The 17,902-nt window shown below is 40.2% G+C and overlaps 2 protein-coding genes across 2 annotated transcripts; one reads left to right on the forward strand and one right to left on the reverse strand.

Annotated features, from left to right (window-relative positions):
• The first annotated feature begins 73 nt into the window (after nt 1–73).
• On the forward strand, nt 74–3,231 carry LOC147795062 (COA8 family protein CBG23705, mitochondrial-like). The gene is made up of 4 exons (XM_087132293.1): nt 74–277; nt 559–816; nt 1,506–1,569; nt 2,221–3,231. The coding sequence occupies exons 1-4, from the start codon at nt 152–154 to the stop codon at nt 2,385–2,387; spliced, it is 615 nt and encodes a 204-aa protein (XP_086988419.1). The 5' UTR covers nt 74–151; the 3' UTR covers nt 2,388–3,231.
• On the reverse strand, nt 2,937–14,597 carry LOC147795063 (cryptochrome DASH-like). The gene is made up of 13 exons (XM_087132292.1): nt 14,429–14,597; nt 12,611–12,783; nt 11,456–11,555; nt 10,759–10,877; nt 9,586–9,734; nt 9,220–9,308; nt 8,575–8,648; nt 8,139–8,228; nt 7,739–7,818; nt 6,741–6,958; nt 5,750–5,869; nt 4,776–4,949; nt 2,937–4,042 (listed from the first exon to the last, which is right to left on the reverse strand). The coding sequence occupies exons 1-13, from the start codon at nt 14,492–14,494 to the stop codon at nt 3,944–3,946; spliced, it is 1,551 nt and encodes a 516-aa protein (XP_086988418.1). The 5' UTR covers nt 14,495–14,597; the 3' UTR covers nt 2,937–3,943.
• Between the last annotated feature and the right edge of the window lie 3,305 nt (nt 14,598–17,902).

Here is a 17,902-nt window from a genome sequence, read left to right on the forward strand (position 1 = left end):
TCAAGTGATCAAAGGTCAGACAGAGTCTTGTAACCTGGCTTACATGTACGGTTTTAATTATAAATAAAAGGCACTCGAAGTTGATGCCGACTACTGTCCAGTTGGTGCAAAACAGCCGAACAGGGCCGGGAACAGGGTGCACATAAGCACAATGTTACTTTCAAGAAACGTCAAAGTTTTCGTTTCCTGCTGTTATAAAAAAAGAATCTGTGCTAGTCCACTCCATCAGAGGCATAGCAGTAAATACATGTATACACCACTAGTGGCCCCTTATCAGGTGAGCATGCATTATAGAACTAGGACTAGAGGACGCTGCATGATCTAAAACTGTTGAAAATGATTTGGGTTCAGCACGTTCAGTCTTGTACGAAAGTAGGCTGCTCAATCATCATGGGCATCTTGGGGGGGGGCGGAAGGCGGAGAGAGTACTTTGCCCCCCCCCCCAAAAAAAAGCCGGGTGACACCCATCATTGCCAGTGCCCATTTTCCAAGTCTGGCTTTCCCAGCAAATGAAAATTAAATGCTTCAGTGAATTGTTTTTGATTTTTTTTTTGGTAGCTATTTACTTCGGATTCAGCAGCCAGTGCAGACAAAGTCCCAAGTGAGGCTAATGACCATCAGCACAAGGCAGAGCCTCCTGATTGTCCGGATCGGGATTGGATCGGCCCCGTGGACAAACGCTCCAATCTCCGACAACTACGCTTTGCTCAGAGACCGAATGAAACAGAAGCAGAGAGAAAGTACCGAGAGATGAGGGAGGAAATCTATGACTGGAATCACGCCTTCTGGGCCCAGCATAACCAGAACTTCATTGAGGTGATGAGATGTTGGCCAAGTCAGGTCTTGTGGTTTTGCCGTCCTGCAGTCCACTGCAGTGTTAGGCACATCTGCTAACTCGAGTGCATTTTTGTGCTGTATGACGTTCGCTGGTGGGTTATCAATGATGTTTAGAGTCAACGATGTTTAGATATTTCAAAATATTTATCGTTCCTGCAGCCTGAAACAGTCTCTCTCTTGGAGTTTTGCTCCTCTATCAAAAGATTTGAAAATGTCTCTTGCTCAGTTTCTCATAAAGTGGAAATACATTGTGGGGAATAGAAAACCAAATTACCACTTCGCTGTTCAGTGGTCAAGTCCATGATGAGTCTTTTTACAAGTCCTTTCACAAGTCCTTCATAAGACTAGTCCTAAGTATTAGGGTGAACAAAGGAAATTTTTGGTCACATTTCAGTGGAATGAATTGTTAATTGGGCTAATTCTGGATGACTTGTGATTGACATGTGATAGACTTGCAGGCACTCGTGATGGCCTTGACAACAGTGCCACTTTCAGACATGCAGTTAATAAGAAAGTCTTAACCATCTGCTGCATCTTAAAACAAATAATCACTTGGATTTTGTGTCACCAGTCAATGAGTCAAAACTGCATCAATAAATCTGAAGAATGCAAATGAAGAAAGGAATGACCATTGAAGATGAGATATTCACTTCGAGTTTTCCTTACAGGCCAAAGAACGTTTTGTTAAGGAGGCACTCGGCAAGACAGGAGTAGGGCTCTTGGATGAAGATGGTAATTTATTGTTGTTTAAATTAAATTTCTGTGTTTAAATCATGTGATCAGAGCATTAGTTAATTGACATTTTATACTACTGCACAGTTACACCAAATTGAAATCCTGCGTTTTGCCCTTTTAACATTTGGGCAAAATCAGTGTTTCATGATGTTTGTTGGTGTTTATGTCTGCTTAGAAATTTCTCCTGAATCGAGTATACACGTAAAAAAAAAAAGCAGTGGCCATACACAACAGTAACTTGAACTAGTCCTAGAACTGATTGTGGGCTACACTGTGCATAGATGTAGTGCCAAGAATGAGGGAAGGCATATTGAAATCAAATTACTAAAGTGATGCGCATAACCTCTTCAATCTGACCATCTTGGCATTAGACTGTGCCACAAATATGCATTATGTCTGCGGCTATGGCTTTTCATCCTAGCATGGTTACAGCCAAACTAAAGCTGTAGCCATAAAATATCCCATTCGGCTACAGCTGGATATGAAGGATGATGGACTGCTATGCATTGAGAGATATGTAAATCAGTTGAAAGAATCTACTCTTTTGTTTTATCTTAACAAATTTCATGGTAAATCTTGACTCCTCCCTTTCTTTGTTAAAATGTATTTCAAAAATCCTCTTTTCCCTTCTATTCCCTCCCAACAAAGGAGCAAAACGAGTGTTGAGTGCGGATAAAATGGCCGAGTTCTACAGAGAATTTCTCCAGGACAACCGGCAAACACTCAAGCTGTATAACCGGGAATGGTACCGAAAGAACACCGCCCTCTTGTGGCCTGCATTCAAGATTGCTGTGCAGAGGCTGTTGAGAAGGTGACCCTACAAAGTCGCTGGGAGAACAACAGGATTTCTTCCATCTTCAAGTGTGTGAAAATCTCCTCTTGCTGAATGCAAAATGACATCAACATTCCCAAATGTACATGTATGTTTTACTCCATGCCACAAGGAGATTGAACTTGGTGTAAGAATCTCATGAAAAAGCTGTCCTACAGTGTCTCAGAGTGGGCATCTGTGATGAAGATTCATGCATCTGTACATGAGCTTGTTTTTTGCAATCTTTTTTTAACAATACTCTTGAGGACCGGTTACTGTCCATTTTAGTTCCTGTTCAGACTTTGTCAAAATGCCCTCTACATGTAGGTCTTAATCAGTGTTCTGAAGACTTGGCTCAGGTGTGAGAAGCTTTTGTCTCCCACATCCCATTGTTCCTGGTCCTAAGTTTAGTAGGATAACGAGTCCATTCACTATTGTCCCATTGTCCCAAGTCATGAAGGATAACAAGTGGACTTATCCAATACCATGCCTATCATGCCAAGGAGATATCTTCCCTGATGGGAGAAAGACCAGAGAGGGTAGACACTTGAACTTAGTATCAGAAGTTTTTATTGCTCATAGCAATCTCTTGACAGGTTAGTTTCCTTCAAGCTGATGTTATACTTCTATTCAATGAAACTTGACATGCAGATGCCTTGATACTATTCTAATAATATATCTATCACATTGTATGATTAGAGATGATTAGCTTTTCCTTTAGCTTTTCCTTTACATTTACCAACAACAGGTGGACAAAATTTTACCATTGAAATCAGTACATGTATTACACATGACAAATGTAATACCTGGAAGAAAAGTTTTTGAAAATAAATCAACTTTGGTAAGCAGCTGCTTTTTTTTCCTGGTACTAATTCCGGATGTGGAATTTAAAAAAGATGAATGTGAATAAATGGCAATAATGCATGATTTGCGGCACAGTGAAAGCAGAACCTTTCATTTATGTAGGCATAAAATAAAAGGACAAGATTTCCCATGATGTAAAGCATATTGCATGAGAAATCAGCACAAGTATTACACAAGGGTGACATACTGGCACTTACATTACATGACCAGCTGAAAAAAATCAAAGGTTTAGATTTTGTTCGCGTAAAGTTAAAGAACTCAGTTTACCAGATTTTATTCAAATTTAACTCGCAAAAGGCTTACTAATCCATCAATCAAAGTTATGTAACCACGTAGAGTCTCCGGTCTCAGGATGCCTAAAATTTATTTAACAGGTGCATATCTTAATCGGAAATACAATAAATAACCAACCAAAAACACTTTGTATTTAATATATGCTTTCAACATCAAGATCCCTTCTAAAGGTTTGTGGAAATGAGGCCAAAGATTTGAATATCAAACAACCTATGATACACAAGTTCCATTAATAGTAACACTTTGCAAATACGTAAGGACCAAACCCAATAATCCCAAATCCCCAAATTTGATCTGATTCTAACACAGCTGGACGGTTAGGACTTTAAATCGCATGGTCGGATTTCACTTTTGTTTCCCCTCGTTTGAAATTAACAACACGATCCAATCTGCTGACTCCTCTCACTTCTTATGGCCCCTCTGCTTGGCACTGGAGAAGTAGAAATCAAGTCCTCTGGTCTGCTGTCTTGGGCCTGGTCCCTTCCCACTTTTTCCTCTTTCCTGAAAGGCAGAAACAAACAGGTTTATCTTCCAAATCTCCAATGAGAAAAAAAGTTCAATATTTATTTGTTTGAGAGGCTAGCCCCAAGCATGCACATAGGCAAAGCAAGTTTGAGATAAATCTTTGGAAAACCTTGATTATTGCTAGCTCTCAACCTACACTGCTTAGATTATGGGGAGCGGTTGAAGGTAGGAAAATTTAATAATGCCCAAATAAAAAAGCATTAAATGAAAAAAAGTTTTTGTGCCCTCGAACAGGTGGCTATGCAAATGAGCAAATAAAAACATTCCAGATGGAAACAAAGTAAACAGTATGTGGCAAATTCTGATGTGAACAAAACCAAAGCCCTCAACCAATTTTACAGTGCCCATCCAGTTTTGCAGTGAAACGTAAGTTTTAAATACAAGGATGCTTTTTCGGTAAAATTGGTAAATAACAAAAACTGGGCAGTTCTAATTTCATCATAAATGAAGAAACAGTGCAGAAAGTATATGGTATTAATCAACATGTGGCACTGGAAGGAGATGGTAAAGGCATTCATTGTGACAGGTTTTGAGTACCACATTAATCTCTTCTGAAGTATTCTTGACACCACTATTCGGGAATGAAATAGTTCACACAATAGCCTTGACTAAAGGCTTGATATGCGACAGAAGACAGGTTCTATTTTTGAACATTCCTTTTTTGAAAAATCGTGGCCAGATGTGCTTTCCAATGAACTTTATCACCCACCTGACTTCCTGTATACTTGCCCCACTCCGGTGACTTCACAATGGGCATGGGGTAAGTGTGGCCAAGCCTGACGTTAGCCTGAATGAGCAGAGAGCTGCTGAGGGCCCAGGGGGTGTGTACAGCACCACCCTTGATGCCTTGAAGTTCAGGCACCCACAGCCTCACATAGTCACCCTGTGGAACCAGAACAGCAAAGCCATTAAGGTTTTTTTTCTAAAAATGTATAAAACAGGTGTTGTTGAAACATTACATAAATGAAAAACAGACTTTTGGAAAAGTGTGGACATTAACCATATGCTGCCGGGTTTAATTTGAAGTTGCTTCCCAAAACTGGCCCAGCGTGCTACTGGCGTCTTTTCAAATGCAGACCAGATTAGCGTGCAGCAGTGTTGTATCGCTGGAGCGGTGGTAGTCCACTCATGTTGAATGCAACAAACAGTGGTATAATCATTCAAAACAATGACAGATTTCCTCTGCTATTGACAACTGAAAAAATGTTGGCAATTGCCAGTAGCTCGGTCTTTTGTTCCGAGTATGGTCTTTTGTTACAAGGCCCAGTTCCTTGTGTTCAATTTTGGGCACCCAGGCTATGCGTATAAAGCCAACGTCTCCAAAACCGGGCTCCCCGGCAGCAAGTGGTTAAGATATGTACTGGGCAATTGAAGATTACTGATGAAACTATATTCATGACGAGGGGAGGGCTAAAAATGGGTAGGGTCTCCCATTTTGGACCCCATATGACGAGGTACATGCATGGTTCCCTGCATTACCCAAAAACATTCCACAACAGCAGCACTATTGACATATACTGTAAGTATTACACCATTAGTTTTAGAAAATTAGTTGAACTTGACCTCACATCCACCTTGAATAACTTGACCAAACACCTCCACTGTTTTAGACCGTGATTGGAAATGACTAGCAGCTGACCCTAGTTAAACCCTCTTCAGGAAGCATGTCAATGAACCACATACCTGAGCATCATAATCCAATCCCTGCTTAATCATGTTGAACTTTCTGTCCTGTCTTGGATCATTGCCAACTCCAGCGCAGTATAGCCAGTTGCCATAGTTACTACACACGTCATGATCAATCTGCAAGGCCAAATATCAATGTTTGTTATATATGGCAGGTGTTTCTAGCTTTTAATCCGAAGTCAGTGTATCTGGATCCCACTACAACCCATAAATTTTCATGGCTATTCGGTTCGTAAGTGTGACGTCACTTCAGTTTAAAGCACACCCACTGCACACGTGCACTGCACATAGGGTTACATGCATTGATCGCCGTTTACATGGAACCATGGAACAGGAAGTTAACGCTCAACTTCAACGATTGTCCAATGAGAGCCTGCAAATTGTGGCGCATCCGCCATTGTGACGAAGTCACTTATGAACCGGATTATCCACACTCCCACTATGTGATAACTTTTATTCAGGCTTCTATGCTTAATACTCTAATGTGGTCATAACATTTATCATTGAGTATCCGGTTCATAAGTGACTTCATCACGAAGGCGGACGCGCCACGATTCACAGGCTCCCATTGGACGATTGCAGAAGTTGCGCGTTAACTTCCGGTTCCATGGTTCCACATAAATGGCGATCAATGCATGTAACCCTATGTGCACTGCACGTGTCCGGTGGGCATGGTTTAAACTGAAGTGACGTCAGACTTGCGAACCCGATAAAGGGAAATTGTAAACACTGAACTGAACTGATTACATGTTGACACAAATCTTACATTTGTCAGAACTTTCATTTTGCAAATACCGCTACAAGTGACCCACAAGCCTGCAATAGTTTTTACTTGATTGTAAGCCAGAGGAAAAATTTTTCCTACCAATTTTCAGAGGTTACAAACATTTCAATAGGCATGATAAAAGTTTCTGAATCAGTGTTGATCAGATGACATTGAAATAATGAAAGCATAAATAAACGTTGTAGTCCAAAACCACCCACTCACCAACAGATGCTCAAACCATTCGGCTCCCAATCGCCAGTCCAACTTGAGGTCTTTGGTCAAGAAGCTTGCTACGTTCTGTCGGCCGCGGTTGGACATGAACCCCGTGGCTGCCAACTCTCGCATGTTGGCATCAACAAAGGGGACCCCGGTCTGTCCCTCCCTCCAGGCATCAAAGAGCGCTTTGTTCTCCCTCCACTCTCGTCGGTTGCCAAGGAGGCCTGAGGAAAAATTATAATTCACACTTCAAAGACTTGCATTCCCATAAATATCTCTTGGGGTTTTGTGACGATCATAACTCTCGTTGGTTGCCAAGGAGAACCGACAGAAATTACCATAAATACTTCAATGACCTACACCTGATGTTGTGTAACAAGCATTTATTATAGGCCTGCTTGTTTCACGCAGGTGTAATGGATGGAGAGAACCAGTGGGATCACTGATCAAGATCGTTGATCCGTCATTGGTTCACTGAGACCAAAACCCATCTAATGGATGGAGCTAACCAGCGATAGAATGATCCGTCATTTGTTAACTGACACCAAAACTCATCTAATGGATAAAGCTAACCAGCGATAGAATCACTGATCAAGATTATTGATCCATCGTTGGTTAACTGACACCAAAACCCATCTAATGGATGGACCTAACCAACATTGGAATCATTGATCCATGTGAAACAAACAGGATCCATGCCTTATAACTATTCATGAGCAACAGAACCTCTGTCATTGGTCAAAATTCTAATGTGTCAGGGACTGAAAAAAACCTCACTCACTGATGTGAACCTCCCATGCTAACCTTCCCTTAGTTGCAAGTTCCAATGGTACTTTTCAGCAGTATAGATATTGCTTAAACACTGTGGTTCTCAAACTCACCGACAGCCAGGCTTGGAGACAATGATACCATGCGATCAAAAGATCAACTTTTAGAAACCAAGGTCTAGGGGAAGAATTGAATCCCAATGCTGGAAGATAGAAATGACATAATGATTTTCTCACCACTGAGATAGAAGAGTCGATCTCCAAACTTTAGGGCCACAAACTTGAAGTAATCCCTCCACAAAAGTTCAAACAAAACCCTAGAAAAGTTAAACAGAAGGACGGATATGGATCATCTGGTCAATGCAATGAGGTGTTCAACTAATTACACTATACGTTCCTTTCAAGAATGATGAAAGTTGGGGGAAAGCAAACAAGACCAAACCCTCTTCACTGAGCACAGTGCAATGTGCGTGAGGATTCTTACAATGTTGCTTGGAAATGAGGAAGAGGATCCAAAATGTAAGAGCACATTTTCAACCCAACAGACAATAAAAAAAAAACTTCCCAGAGAATATCAAATCATCAAATGCTTTGGAGAATTTGTGAAACACGGTCACCAAGCTATTTAGTTGCATACCAGTAGGTTGATTGGTTGGCTCTTCTTTCCTTCTCATATTTCTTGATCTCTTCATAGATTCTCCTTGGAGACAGACATCCCAGAGCCAACCTGAGCAAGTATGCACAAACCCTGGTTCAATATTCAGGCCAAAAATCATGAGGGGTCTAGGCTACATTTCACTACTAATTGCTAAATGTACCCACATTTTTGTTTTTCATAAACACCTGCATGCACATGTGACAATTTTCTCCAAACAGGTATTAACTATGAAACACCTTCAAGTTAACATTGTTCATTAAATCAAGTTTGTCAAATATGGCAACTCCTCAAGCATGTATTAAACTGCCGCCATCATTCTATGTAGGCCTAAAATTCAAGACTATTCACTAATATCACTGATGCCTATTCACTAATATAATCGAGTATCAATATGTCATCACATGATCGGTCTCACCAGGAAGAAAACTTGGTTGAGTAATCTGCTCCAATGAGCCCATTGCGTGTTTCCTTGTAAGTAGCTACATAGTCCTGTTCAGAAAGTACGAGATTGACAAAAAGCATCAGGTAACACCCTTCATAGACTGGTTTATGTTCAAAAACCGGCTTTGGAATTTCTTGTGCTTACTTTGGACATTCTCTTGACTAGTATAAAGAGTTACACATTATTTTTTTTGGGACCACTCTATGTAGTCACAGATCAACTAGTAATGAAGGTCACTGCACCAGCTTCTGTTCAAAATAACTGTCAGAGTTCACCAATGTTGTACAGTTCTGGCACACCTTTTCTCACCATTACCTGGGAACTCCTGGGCTTGTAAGGTGATTTTTTTTTTACCCCTCCACTTAGAGCAAATTTCAAAAACATTACAACAATGCTAAAATGCTACTGACAAGACATTCTTCCTCAAGAAAACGAAGTGAGGTAGTAACAAACTGAAAGTGATCTATCAACTGAGCCACCTAAACTTATGTTGGTAGCTTCCTCATTCTGTTGGAGGTCATTTGATCCATACTCCATCTGATACAATGCAATCTGGAGAGTGATTTATCTCACGACTTTTACTTTTGAAATTTTACATGGGTATTATTCTGTACTCACATAATCCCAGAAATAATGCTGAATTCTTGTTAATGCTTGTCTCTCTCCTCCGCTGTAGGGAAAGGCAGAACGATCATCCTTCACTGGTTCTGTGGAACCAAACAAAGCCAAAATGGTACTGCGTTTGATTTGAAAACAACTGAGACCAAGAAAATAGTACTTCATGGAGCCTAAGGTACTCCATTTCAAAAACTTTTAAATTAATATTTTCCAAAAAAATTCAAGCTAGTTGTAAGCTAGTAGTTATTAAAAAACTTTTTTCTCAATTTTAGTTCTGTAGAAGTATTTGGAAATCCTTTGAAAAATGACAACAGATGTGATACATGGTTCCATTGTACGTTTCAATGCTAACATTTTTATACGTACCTGCCATTCCCATATCCTCCATGCTAGGGGTGAGGCCAGGATCTATCCCTGGTGGGAGAGGATTCAGCCTACTCGGCATGGGAAAGGTGGGGCGCACTCTGGACTGGTTTTCTGTCTTCTTGCGAAACTCAGTGAACACGTTTGGCAATCTGTAATGAAGAAGTGAATATAAGATACGATGAGACATTGATAATCAAATAGATAGTTTATATAATGACAAGACTAACACCAATCACAATGGCTCTGCAAAGTTCAATGTTCTCATTTGCATTAACTGACTACAAATTCAATTCAAAATGCTGTTTTATACATGTATTATTTTCGCTGGAGTTTAGCCTTTGGGAGATAAAAGAGTAACTCTCTGTGGTCCTTTTGACAGCAATTTTACAAAAATCAAACATACTGTTCGAGCACAGTGCACATTTTTCCCGAGACAGGTTAGTCAAAAATGTACAATTTTTCCAATGTAGCACTTGCTCAATGCACACAGGCGTATAGCTTTACACTTCAAATGACCGAAACAAAAAAACCATATGTTTGATTGAGTTCAAACTTTAAGCTAGTAACGAAAATGAGTGTCTTTTCATGCAAGCTAAGTTTTTCAAAAATTGAGTGAAGCACAGCCAAGTTCTTGGGAGGGGGGCAAGAATTTGCCTCCCCAGCTGTAAGATAGGCCAAACTAATCCAGCTCTTTTCTTACGCTTAGTATCAACTTTATTCATAAAAACACCTTGATAGTAAACTCCAGATTTCAAAAGAGATTGTTTGAAAAATCCTTAAATCAGGAAAATCCTGATAAAAAAATAATGAAATCAGGACAAATCCTGACAAATCTCACCCCTGCAAAATGTCAAGGATAACAGAATGAAACAAAACTAACTCCTACATTAAAGAAGATCTAAGGCCTAGGCTCTATGCTGTGCTACTGCCTTGCCGAACTCAAATAATTCCATTTCTTAAGTTCATTCAGCTCAGCAAATTGTATTCAGCGCAGCAAGCCCTTTAGCTCAACAGGGTGTGCCGTGCTATTGTCGTTCCAAATGGCAACAATACAGCACTGCTTAATTTCAATTTGGTGTTTAGTACAACTGCCTCTTTATTGCCATGCTATTGCCACACTCATTTGAATAAAGCTCCTCACGGCAATGGCATGGCATGTAGTCTTGACCTTACTCTCGTATCCTGAACGGAATATCATCTCTGTGGTAGAGAGTTGAACCCCAGAACTTCTGGACAGGAACCTGGCAGGATTTTGCAATGGCAGCCTCTACATCCAATTCCTCTCTCGTAGCCTACAAATGGAAAGAAGACAACACTGAAAATGCTACCAATAATTTGATTCCGCAATTGTCATTCAACACTCAACATTCTTACATTACAGTCCTTACTGTTCAGATGTTTAGAAGCTGCACCAAGAGCAAACGTGTTTGCTTGTTGTCTTTTGTTAACTGGAAAAGTTGGCTTGTGGAAATATGCATGATACTGATACCATCGTATGCAAACAGTTCAAAACAACAGATCAGCCGGAATTCTCTGGTTTTGTTTCTTGTACATGTATGCTAAAACACTACTGGATGTGCACATTCTGTTGGAAATCTAGAGTACCGCATTCCACTTGCAAGTTTAAACAAGTGATTGCCCCCTCTACAATCCCTGCAAGGGCCCTTTACAAGGTACTGCGCACAAAATGGCAGCAAGGAAGTGGCCTTGATGATTATTCACAGTTCCACATTGGCCTTTAAATGATTTTCTCTAAACGGCAGTTTTTCTCTGAACAGTGGTCTCTAAACTGGTGCCTTTTCTTGAGAGACTCTAGGTAGGTACTTGGTACAGGGTAGCACAATACAATAAACAGGAATTTACAATGTACCTCTTCCTGTAATGCTACAGCTTTCACATTGTCCTTGCCAAGTTGACGAACCAAGTCCTGAATGACAGATTCTGGTTTCCCTCTGCTGATGACCAGATCACTAATGGGACAAATACACGTACTTGACAGCATTAATAACAAGCCTGGAGTGATTTCCTATTTAACTACATGTACATTGCTGAAGCCATAATTGGGTTAATGTATGGAAGGACTTGACTAAACAAAGTAACTTTTCATTCGCAAACTGTCTCAGTGTTACCACTTATCACTTGACCAAGATAATATACACACTAGATCCAACCACACTGCTTTTAATCTGAATTTTACAAGTCTTGCTGCAGAAACAATATTCTGTATCAATGTGTTGCAAGACAGTTGAAAATGAATGACTGTGCAGACACTACGACCAGTTCTATTGATTTCCAACTCGGAAACCCGTGAAGAACAAATGCCACTCGAATATCCAGTCTTCTGCCCACTTCTTGAGGCAGAAATGGCTAGTGTTGTGTCAGGCATAACACTTAACCTTAAAACAAGCAAATTAACTTGCCCATATGCCCGGAGTTAAAATAAATCTCTACACTTCGCTGCACTCTCAGCAGTAATCCTATGTACACAGGACTCATGCTCTAAAGCATTACGTCGTCAATCCTCCTAAATCCTCAGGAAAATCCTGGAGGAATTAGGTAGACTGAGGCTAAATGGTCAAAACATGTGGCTGATTGAGAAGAATACACTGTGTCAAGGTCTTGCGTTACACTCTGTGTTGTTAATGCTCAGCCATGCATAAATTCATGTCTCAATTATACATGAAATCATCCGCACTGCTCCAGGATACCATTTGCACTGCACCAAAATGACAGGAATTGACAGAAGATTTTGAAGGATTGAGGCAGTGGGCACCCCTCAAAGGACGAGAATTTCGGAGGATTGAGGAATACAGTGTACATGTACATCCTAGCCAAAGGGTCCATGGGTTAGGGCTATTTAATGCACAGAACGCTAATTAATGAATTAGGATTAGTTAATGGGTTAAGGCTAGTTCATGGATTTAATAGGGCTAGTTAATGCAAAGAATGCATCAGGGTTAGGGCTAGTTAATAGGTTAGGGCCAGTTAATGCACAGAAAACCCATATGTACATGTATGTACTCACCTGCCAACTTGTTGCAGGGTTTCCTTGAGATCTTGAAGGCTTTGAAGGAGGAACTTCAGGCGGTGAGGCCCTGTCTTGGGAAAAGAGAAGTGCCAGGTGCCATGGTAGTGACGAGGGTCTAAACAGTACAACGGAAGAACGTAGTCTGCATTCTGATTGGCCCAATGGAGAACCTGCGTAACAAAAGCATCAAAAGTTTAGCTTTGGTAGTTGTTAGTTGTTGAAGTATGTTTCTGAATAAATCTTATTTGAATCAAACTTAGCCAATTTTGCTGATTGGTTTGTAAAAAAAACAGGAAAAATGAATACATGCATAGAGCATACCATGGAGGGAAAACCTGATAAAGGTTTGCTTTTGGAAAAAAATCTCAACACTGCTATTTATTTATCACACCGACTCACTCCTGATACCTGAATGAGTGATGAACATCTATAGTCAATTTTATGGCTGTCTGGTTCCCAGAACATGGTGATCTGTAATACGTGTACATATCCTCTTTGGGATCATTACAAATGTACAGATTTACAGATGCGTGCATCTTGAGGAAACTTGATACAAAAATTGGTTGTTTTGTTTCAATACGTTCATAGAGTTTACACACATGGCTTCATCACGCATCTCAAGTACATCACTGTGTTCAGTTCTTGTAGCAGGACTCTCGCTCAATAAATACATTATTCAGCTTTAAGACACAACAAAGGTCTTTTAATGTAGCAAGAATCGAGCCGTAATTACTACATATCGATCCGTGGCCCAACCGGCTCCTAAAGATCAGCGCTGGACAGATATATGTTGGGCACGATAGGCGAATCTACATGATCCCCTTAACTTAAGGCTCTGTGCGATCGGCTGATGCTGCATGAAATTCCCAACTTTACTTCCATTTTTTTAAACAATCTTTCACAAACGTGAATTAGAACGTAGAAAGAAAGGGTGATTGGATGATGGCAGAATTAGAAAGAAAATGGGATTGGCTGACATAGCTCATGGCAGAGTTAAATCACTGTGTTTAGGAGCAAGATCGACCGATCGAGCGAAGATCGCACAAGCCCCAATATCGTCAGATTGCACCCAACTATGGAGACTTTTTCTTCTTCTATGACCCAACACATATCACACGAACTACATGTATAACTGGTCAAAAATGTCAAGACGTAAAGACGGACATGCAAAGTAGAGCGACATGGTTGAAACTTAGACTAACGTTAAGTGAACATGGTGAAAGTTGGTTTCACCATGGTTGCACTCACACATTCATGACATTTATTTGGTGCCAATCATGGCATTAGAAAGTAAATTGAAAATAGTGTAAAATCAACCAAGTTTGGAGCCCCATGGCAGGCAACTGAAGTCCCCGAGGCCTCTCAAACAAAAAACAATGTGTTGTTTGATCCTTCGGATTTCATTTGATTTTCAATTTTTAATAGGTTAACCAAAGAATTTTTTAATTATCCTCCCAAAACAAACTCACCCCCCAAAAAAGTAAATGTTGCCAAGCCTTCCCAGCGGCCATTTTTCAAATGACATCCCTCGCCTTCCGCGGGCTCTTCTGACTTATTTTCAATCCCATTTTTGTCTGCTTTGCCCCCAGATGGGTGCCCCTGAATCAACAGAGATGATCCCGGGCCATACTGACACAATCCCACCATTTCTTGGCCAAAACAGACCCCTCTTTTCGAAACAATCTCTGGGGGGTACTTTTTGTACGCCTTGGCCTGGCGGAGAATTTTCCTGGAATTGGGACACTGCACCCCTACATGCTCTTTGGCAAAAAAAAAAAAAAAGAAGAACAATCATATCTAAATGTCTAGACTCACCTCGTTGTCGTGATATCGCAGGTCATTTCTCAGCAAACATATTACAGTCCTGAGCTTATTTGCCATGATTTTGTCGAAGGAACAGCAGACCGTTCCGCAATTTCCCCTTTCTCTGGCCCCTCAAACACAATTGTGATTACATGTAAGCTTATGTGCGTTTCACGTCGATCTGTACTGTTCACGCGTACGTTGGACTCGGAGTTACCTGCTTTCAGGTACCAGACAAACTCTCATCTTTGTTGTGCACAATCAAGACGTGGAACCAGTCTTGGGATGTTTTATAAACATGGCCCGCCGTGCAGCGTCCCAGACACGTCCCATATCACACAGCTAGCTGCCGTCAAACAGGTGTTGCGTAAACATACATTACATCACATGGACCTTCTGACTAATCCAAACCGGGGGCCGGGGATGGAGGGCGCCTCTTTGAACAGAATCCGAAACTTTGAGATATTAAAAAAAATATTCTACTGGTCAAAAATCACTTTGAAAAAATGTTTCAAAATTCTGGCCACCCTATCGTTGTTGTTGCACTTAGGTGTGAGTAAAGTGGGATGTGTCGAGTTCACTTTATCAGCAAAAAGCCGCTCATTACGGGTACTCGGACAAATACTAGTCCTTTTCGGATCAACCCTGTGCAAATGTGAAATTTCTTTTCACGTGACTGGGAAAAAGTTTATCGCGAGCAAATTTTATGGAAACGTTATGGCATTGAAATTGGTTATTTTAAGACGTTGTGTGGGCCAGGGTTTCGGTTTGGTGGATCTCAAAATCACTGGCCTCATTGTTCGTTAATTGAATTCAACGGATTTGGGACGGAATCACTACATGCAGACTTTGGTATGAGTAAAAACCTCTTGTGCAAGGGTTCACACCCGACAATTCGTACACATGTACCGTAATGAGCGATATGTACCGTACATTAGTTCACTGAATAGTGATACCGCCCTCGGGCTTGACCTTATCTCTTATTCTCAGTTTCAGCTTATTTTTTCAGTTAGGCAAGTTCGTTTTGCTTTGTTTGGCATTATTTCCCAATTTGAAATAAGTCCCGTTCAGAAATCGAAGCAAAATTTATAGTTTCATGTTTGTGCTTGGCACTGCTTTCCTGACATTGCGAAATCACCATAGTTAAAAGGCGATTAAATCATAATTCCATATTGCTTTCAGGGTGTTTTCGTCATTGAATTACTCCATGGAACCATAATACATATTGTATACGATAATAAGTGTGGTTTCTTTAGTCTTCAGTCATAGTTTGACGGCTCCTTCGTATTTTCAGCATTTGCAACACGAACGATGCCTTGCACTTGTACCGTTACTCATCCGATGCAATGGAGTCGTGCAAATCACTTCAAGACGTCCCATTAGGAAACCATTTTGAAACCCACAAAAAAGGCTACATGGTGGTGCTTGGCTTATATGAAATGATCTGAACTTCCGTGATTTTGTGTACATGCGTTAAGTGCATACTCTAAAAAATGGAAACTTCTCCTCAATTTCGGTTTGGACTTTAAGAATAATCCCCGCACAATGGCATTGCCATCATTGTATAACAACCACCTTGAATGTTTATTCGTGACTAGCCTCTCCTCTAGACTCTGCACTTGTTCTTTGTATATTATCCTGTATACTGTATAGTTTGTAACCGCTCAAGTGGACCTACATGCCAGCTGTTAAGATATTCAAGTTGCTGCCATAAACTGGAGTTCTGGGGGTTGTTATAGACGAGAATGAGACCATCTTTTTTGTATAAAAAAAACAACAACTGCATGCTGCCAAAGGTTTTGATTGAATTGAAACCTGATGATGTGAAATTTAAAGTTTGCCCAGGAGAGAAATGATCTCTTCAAACTTTTTATTAAACACACCATCCCATTTTACTCAATACGCACGAAAACAAAAATATACAAAGTAGAGGAACCACCTTCTACGTTGTATTTTAGGGCTTTTACACATTTTTTGGGAAATACCCCTTCAATAATAATATAATAATATTAATAATATAAATTGTTTTGTTTTTAAATGTGTTTCAATTTCTGTTTCTTCTGGGGTTCCCCGTCGCCCCCCCCCTCCATCCGCAAGTACCAAGGAGTCAAATAAAGTAGAGGTTTGCTCTGGGGGTGAAGGAACTGAACCCTGATAGGCACATTACAATATGTATTTTTTTGTGCCTTTTACATTGGTTCTCACAACAGAATGCCGAATGCCAAAAATGCCGAACTGTGTCTACTGGATTCCGTACCACTCTTGATTTGTTCAGTATACTGTGGATCTTGTATGTACAACGCTACAGATCACTGTTTTGATAGATTCTGTCTTAAGCCGTAGGAAGTTGAAGTTGGCCTATTATTATAATACTGAGTGGGCGAGCGAACTTTGCACTAACTCACTAGAAAGTTTTTGGGTCACAAGAGGGCGTCTTAATAATCAGCTACTTCATGAATCGAAGATGGCTACCTTATCTTACGAAGACGACGCTGTGTAAATATATCTTACTACTTCGACTTACTTCAAACCATGAGATCAATTTAACCCTCATAAAGGCATAAAGCCTCTCAGTGGCGAAGATCCAGCCGTAGTCTTGGACCAGGTACGTGTGAACAGTACTTACAAGCCTCTCTAACGACCAACAAAGGTTCATTTTGCTGATACTTTCTCCTCTTGTGTTTGCCCAAGCGTATAACACGGCCCGTGTGTGTCTTGTGTGCCCAGTGTGCGTAGACAATACATGCACATGATGTACCGTAGTCCTCGCACGCGACCTTCCCCTCGGATGATCCAATTACGCAACAGAAGCACATTGGCTTGCCCGCAGATGTACATGGGTGATGTTGGCTAGAAAATTGCTCGAAAAAAGGGGTCATTAATAAAATGGGCCATTAATAAAATGGGCCTAGTGTTAAGTAGTAATGAATAAACGCGTTAAGTGATTGTACTGAGTGAGGGCTATGCAGTACAATTTTTTTCAAGTGCTCAAATTTGTATACACTTTTCAAATTTGTTTATGAATACTGGAGTTTATTTTCATATCTGTGCATACAGTGTGTATTCTGTTCTGTTGATTGGCAATCAACTTTCCAGGGTCCATTTAAAACCTTCATAAGTTTAAATTCTATTGCTTTTTATGACTTGATGCAGTCAAACTAAAATCAATCGAAGCCCAAAGGATTAAACTATAGATAAGATTATAAATAAAAAATATGAGTTTAATGGAAAGAAATATAACTGAAAAAATTTAATTATTAGTATTATTATTCAAAAAAGTAGTCAGTGCGGTATGTACTTTTATTGGTAGTCTATTTATTCCAAACTTCAAGTGTCCAATTTAAACATGATATAAATCGTAAACTGAAGTGTACAATATAAATTGGAGTTGGTGTTGCATCTTTCGTTCACTGTCATGACTGTAAATGTTCTGTTATATGATACAGGCCCTAATTATGATCCTGATTTGACAATTCTTTTGTAGCA

Source organism: Acanthaster planci, unplaced genomic scaffold, assembly GCF_054643075.1.
Source record: "Acanthaster planci isolate LZ-2023a unplaced genomic scaffold, COTS_SCS Contig191, whole genome shotgun sequence".
NCBI lineage: Eukaryota > Metazoa > Echinodermata > Asteroidea > Valvatida > Acanthasteridae > Acanthaster > Acanthaster planci.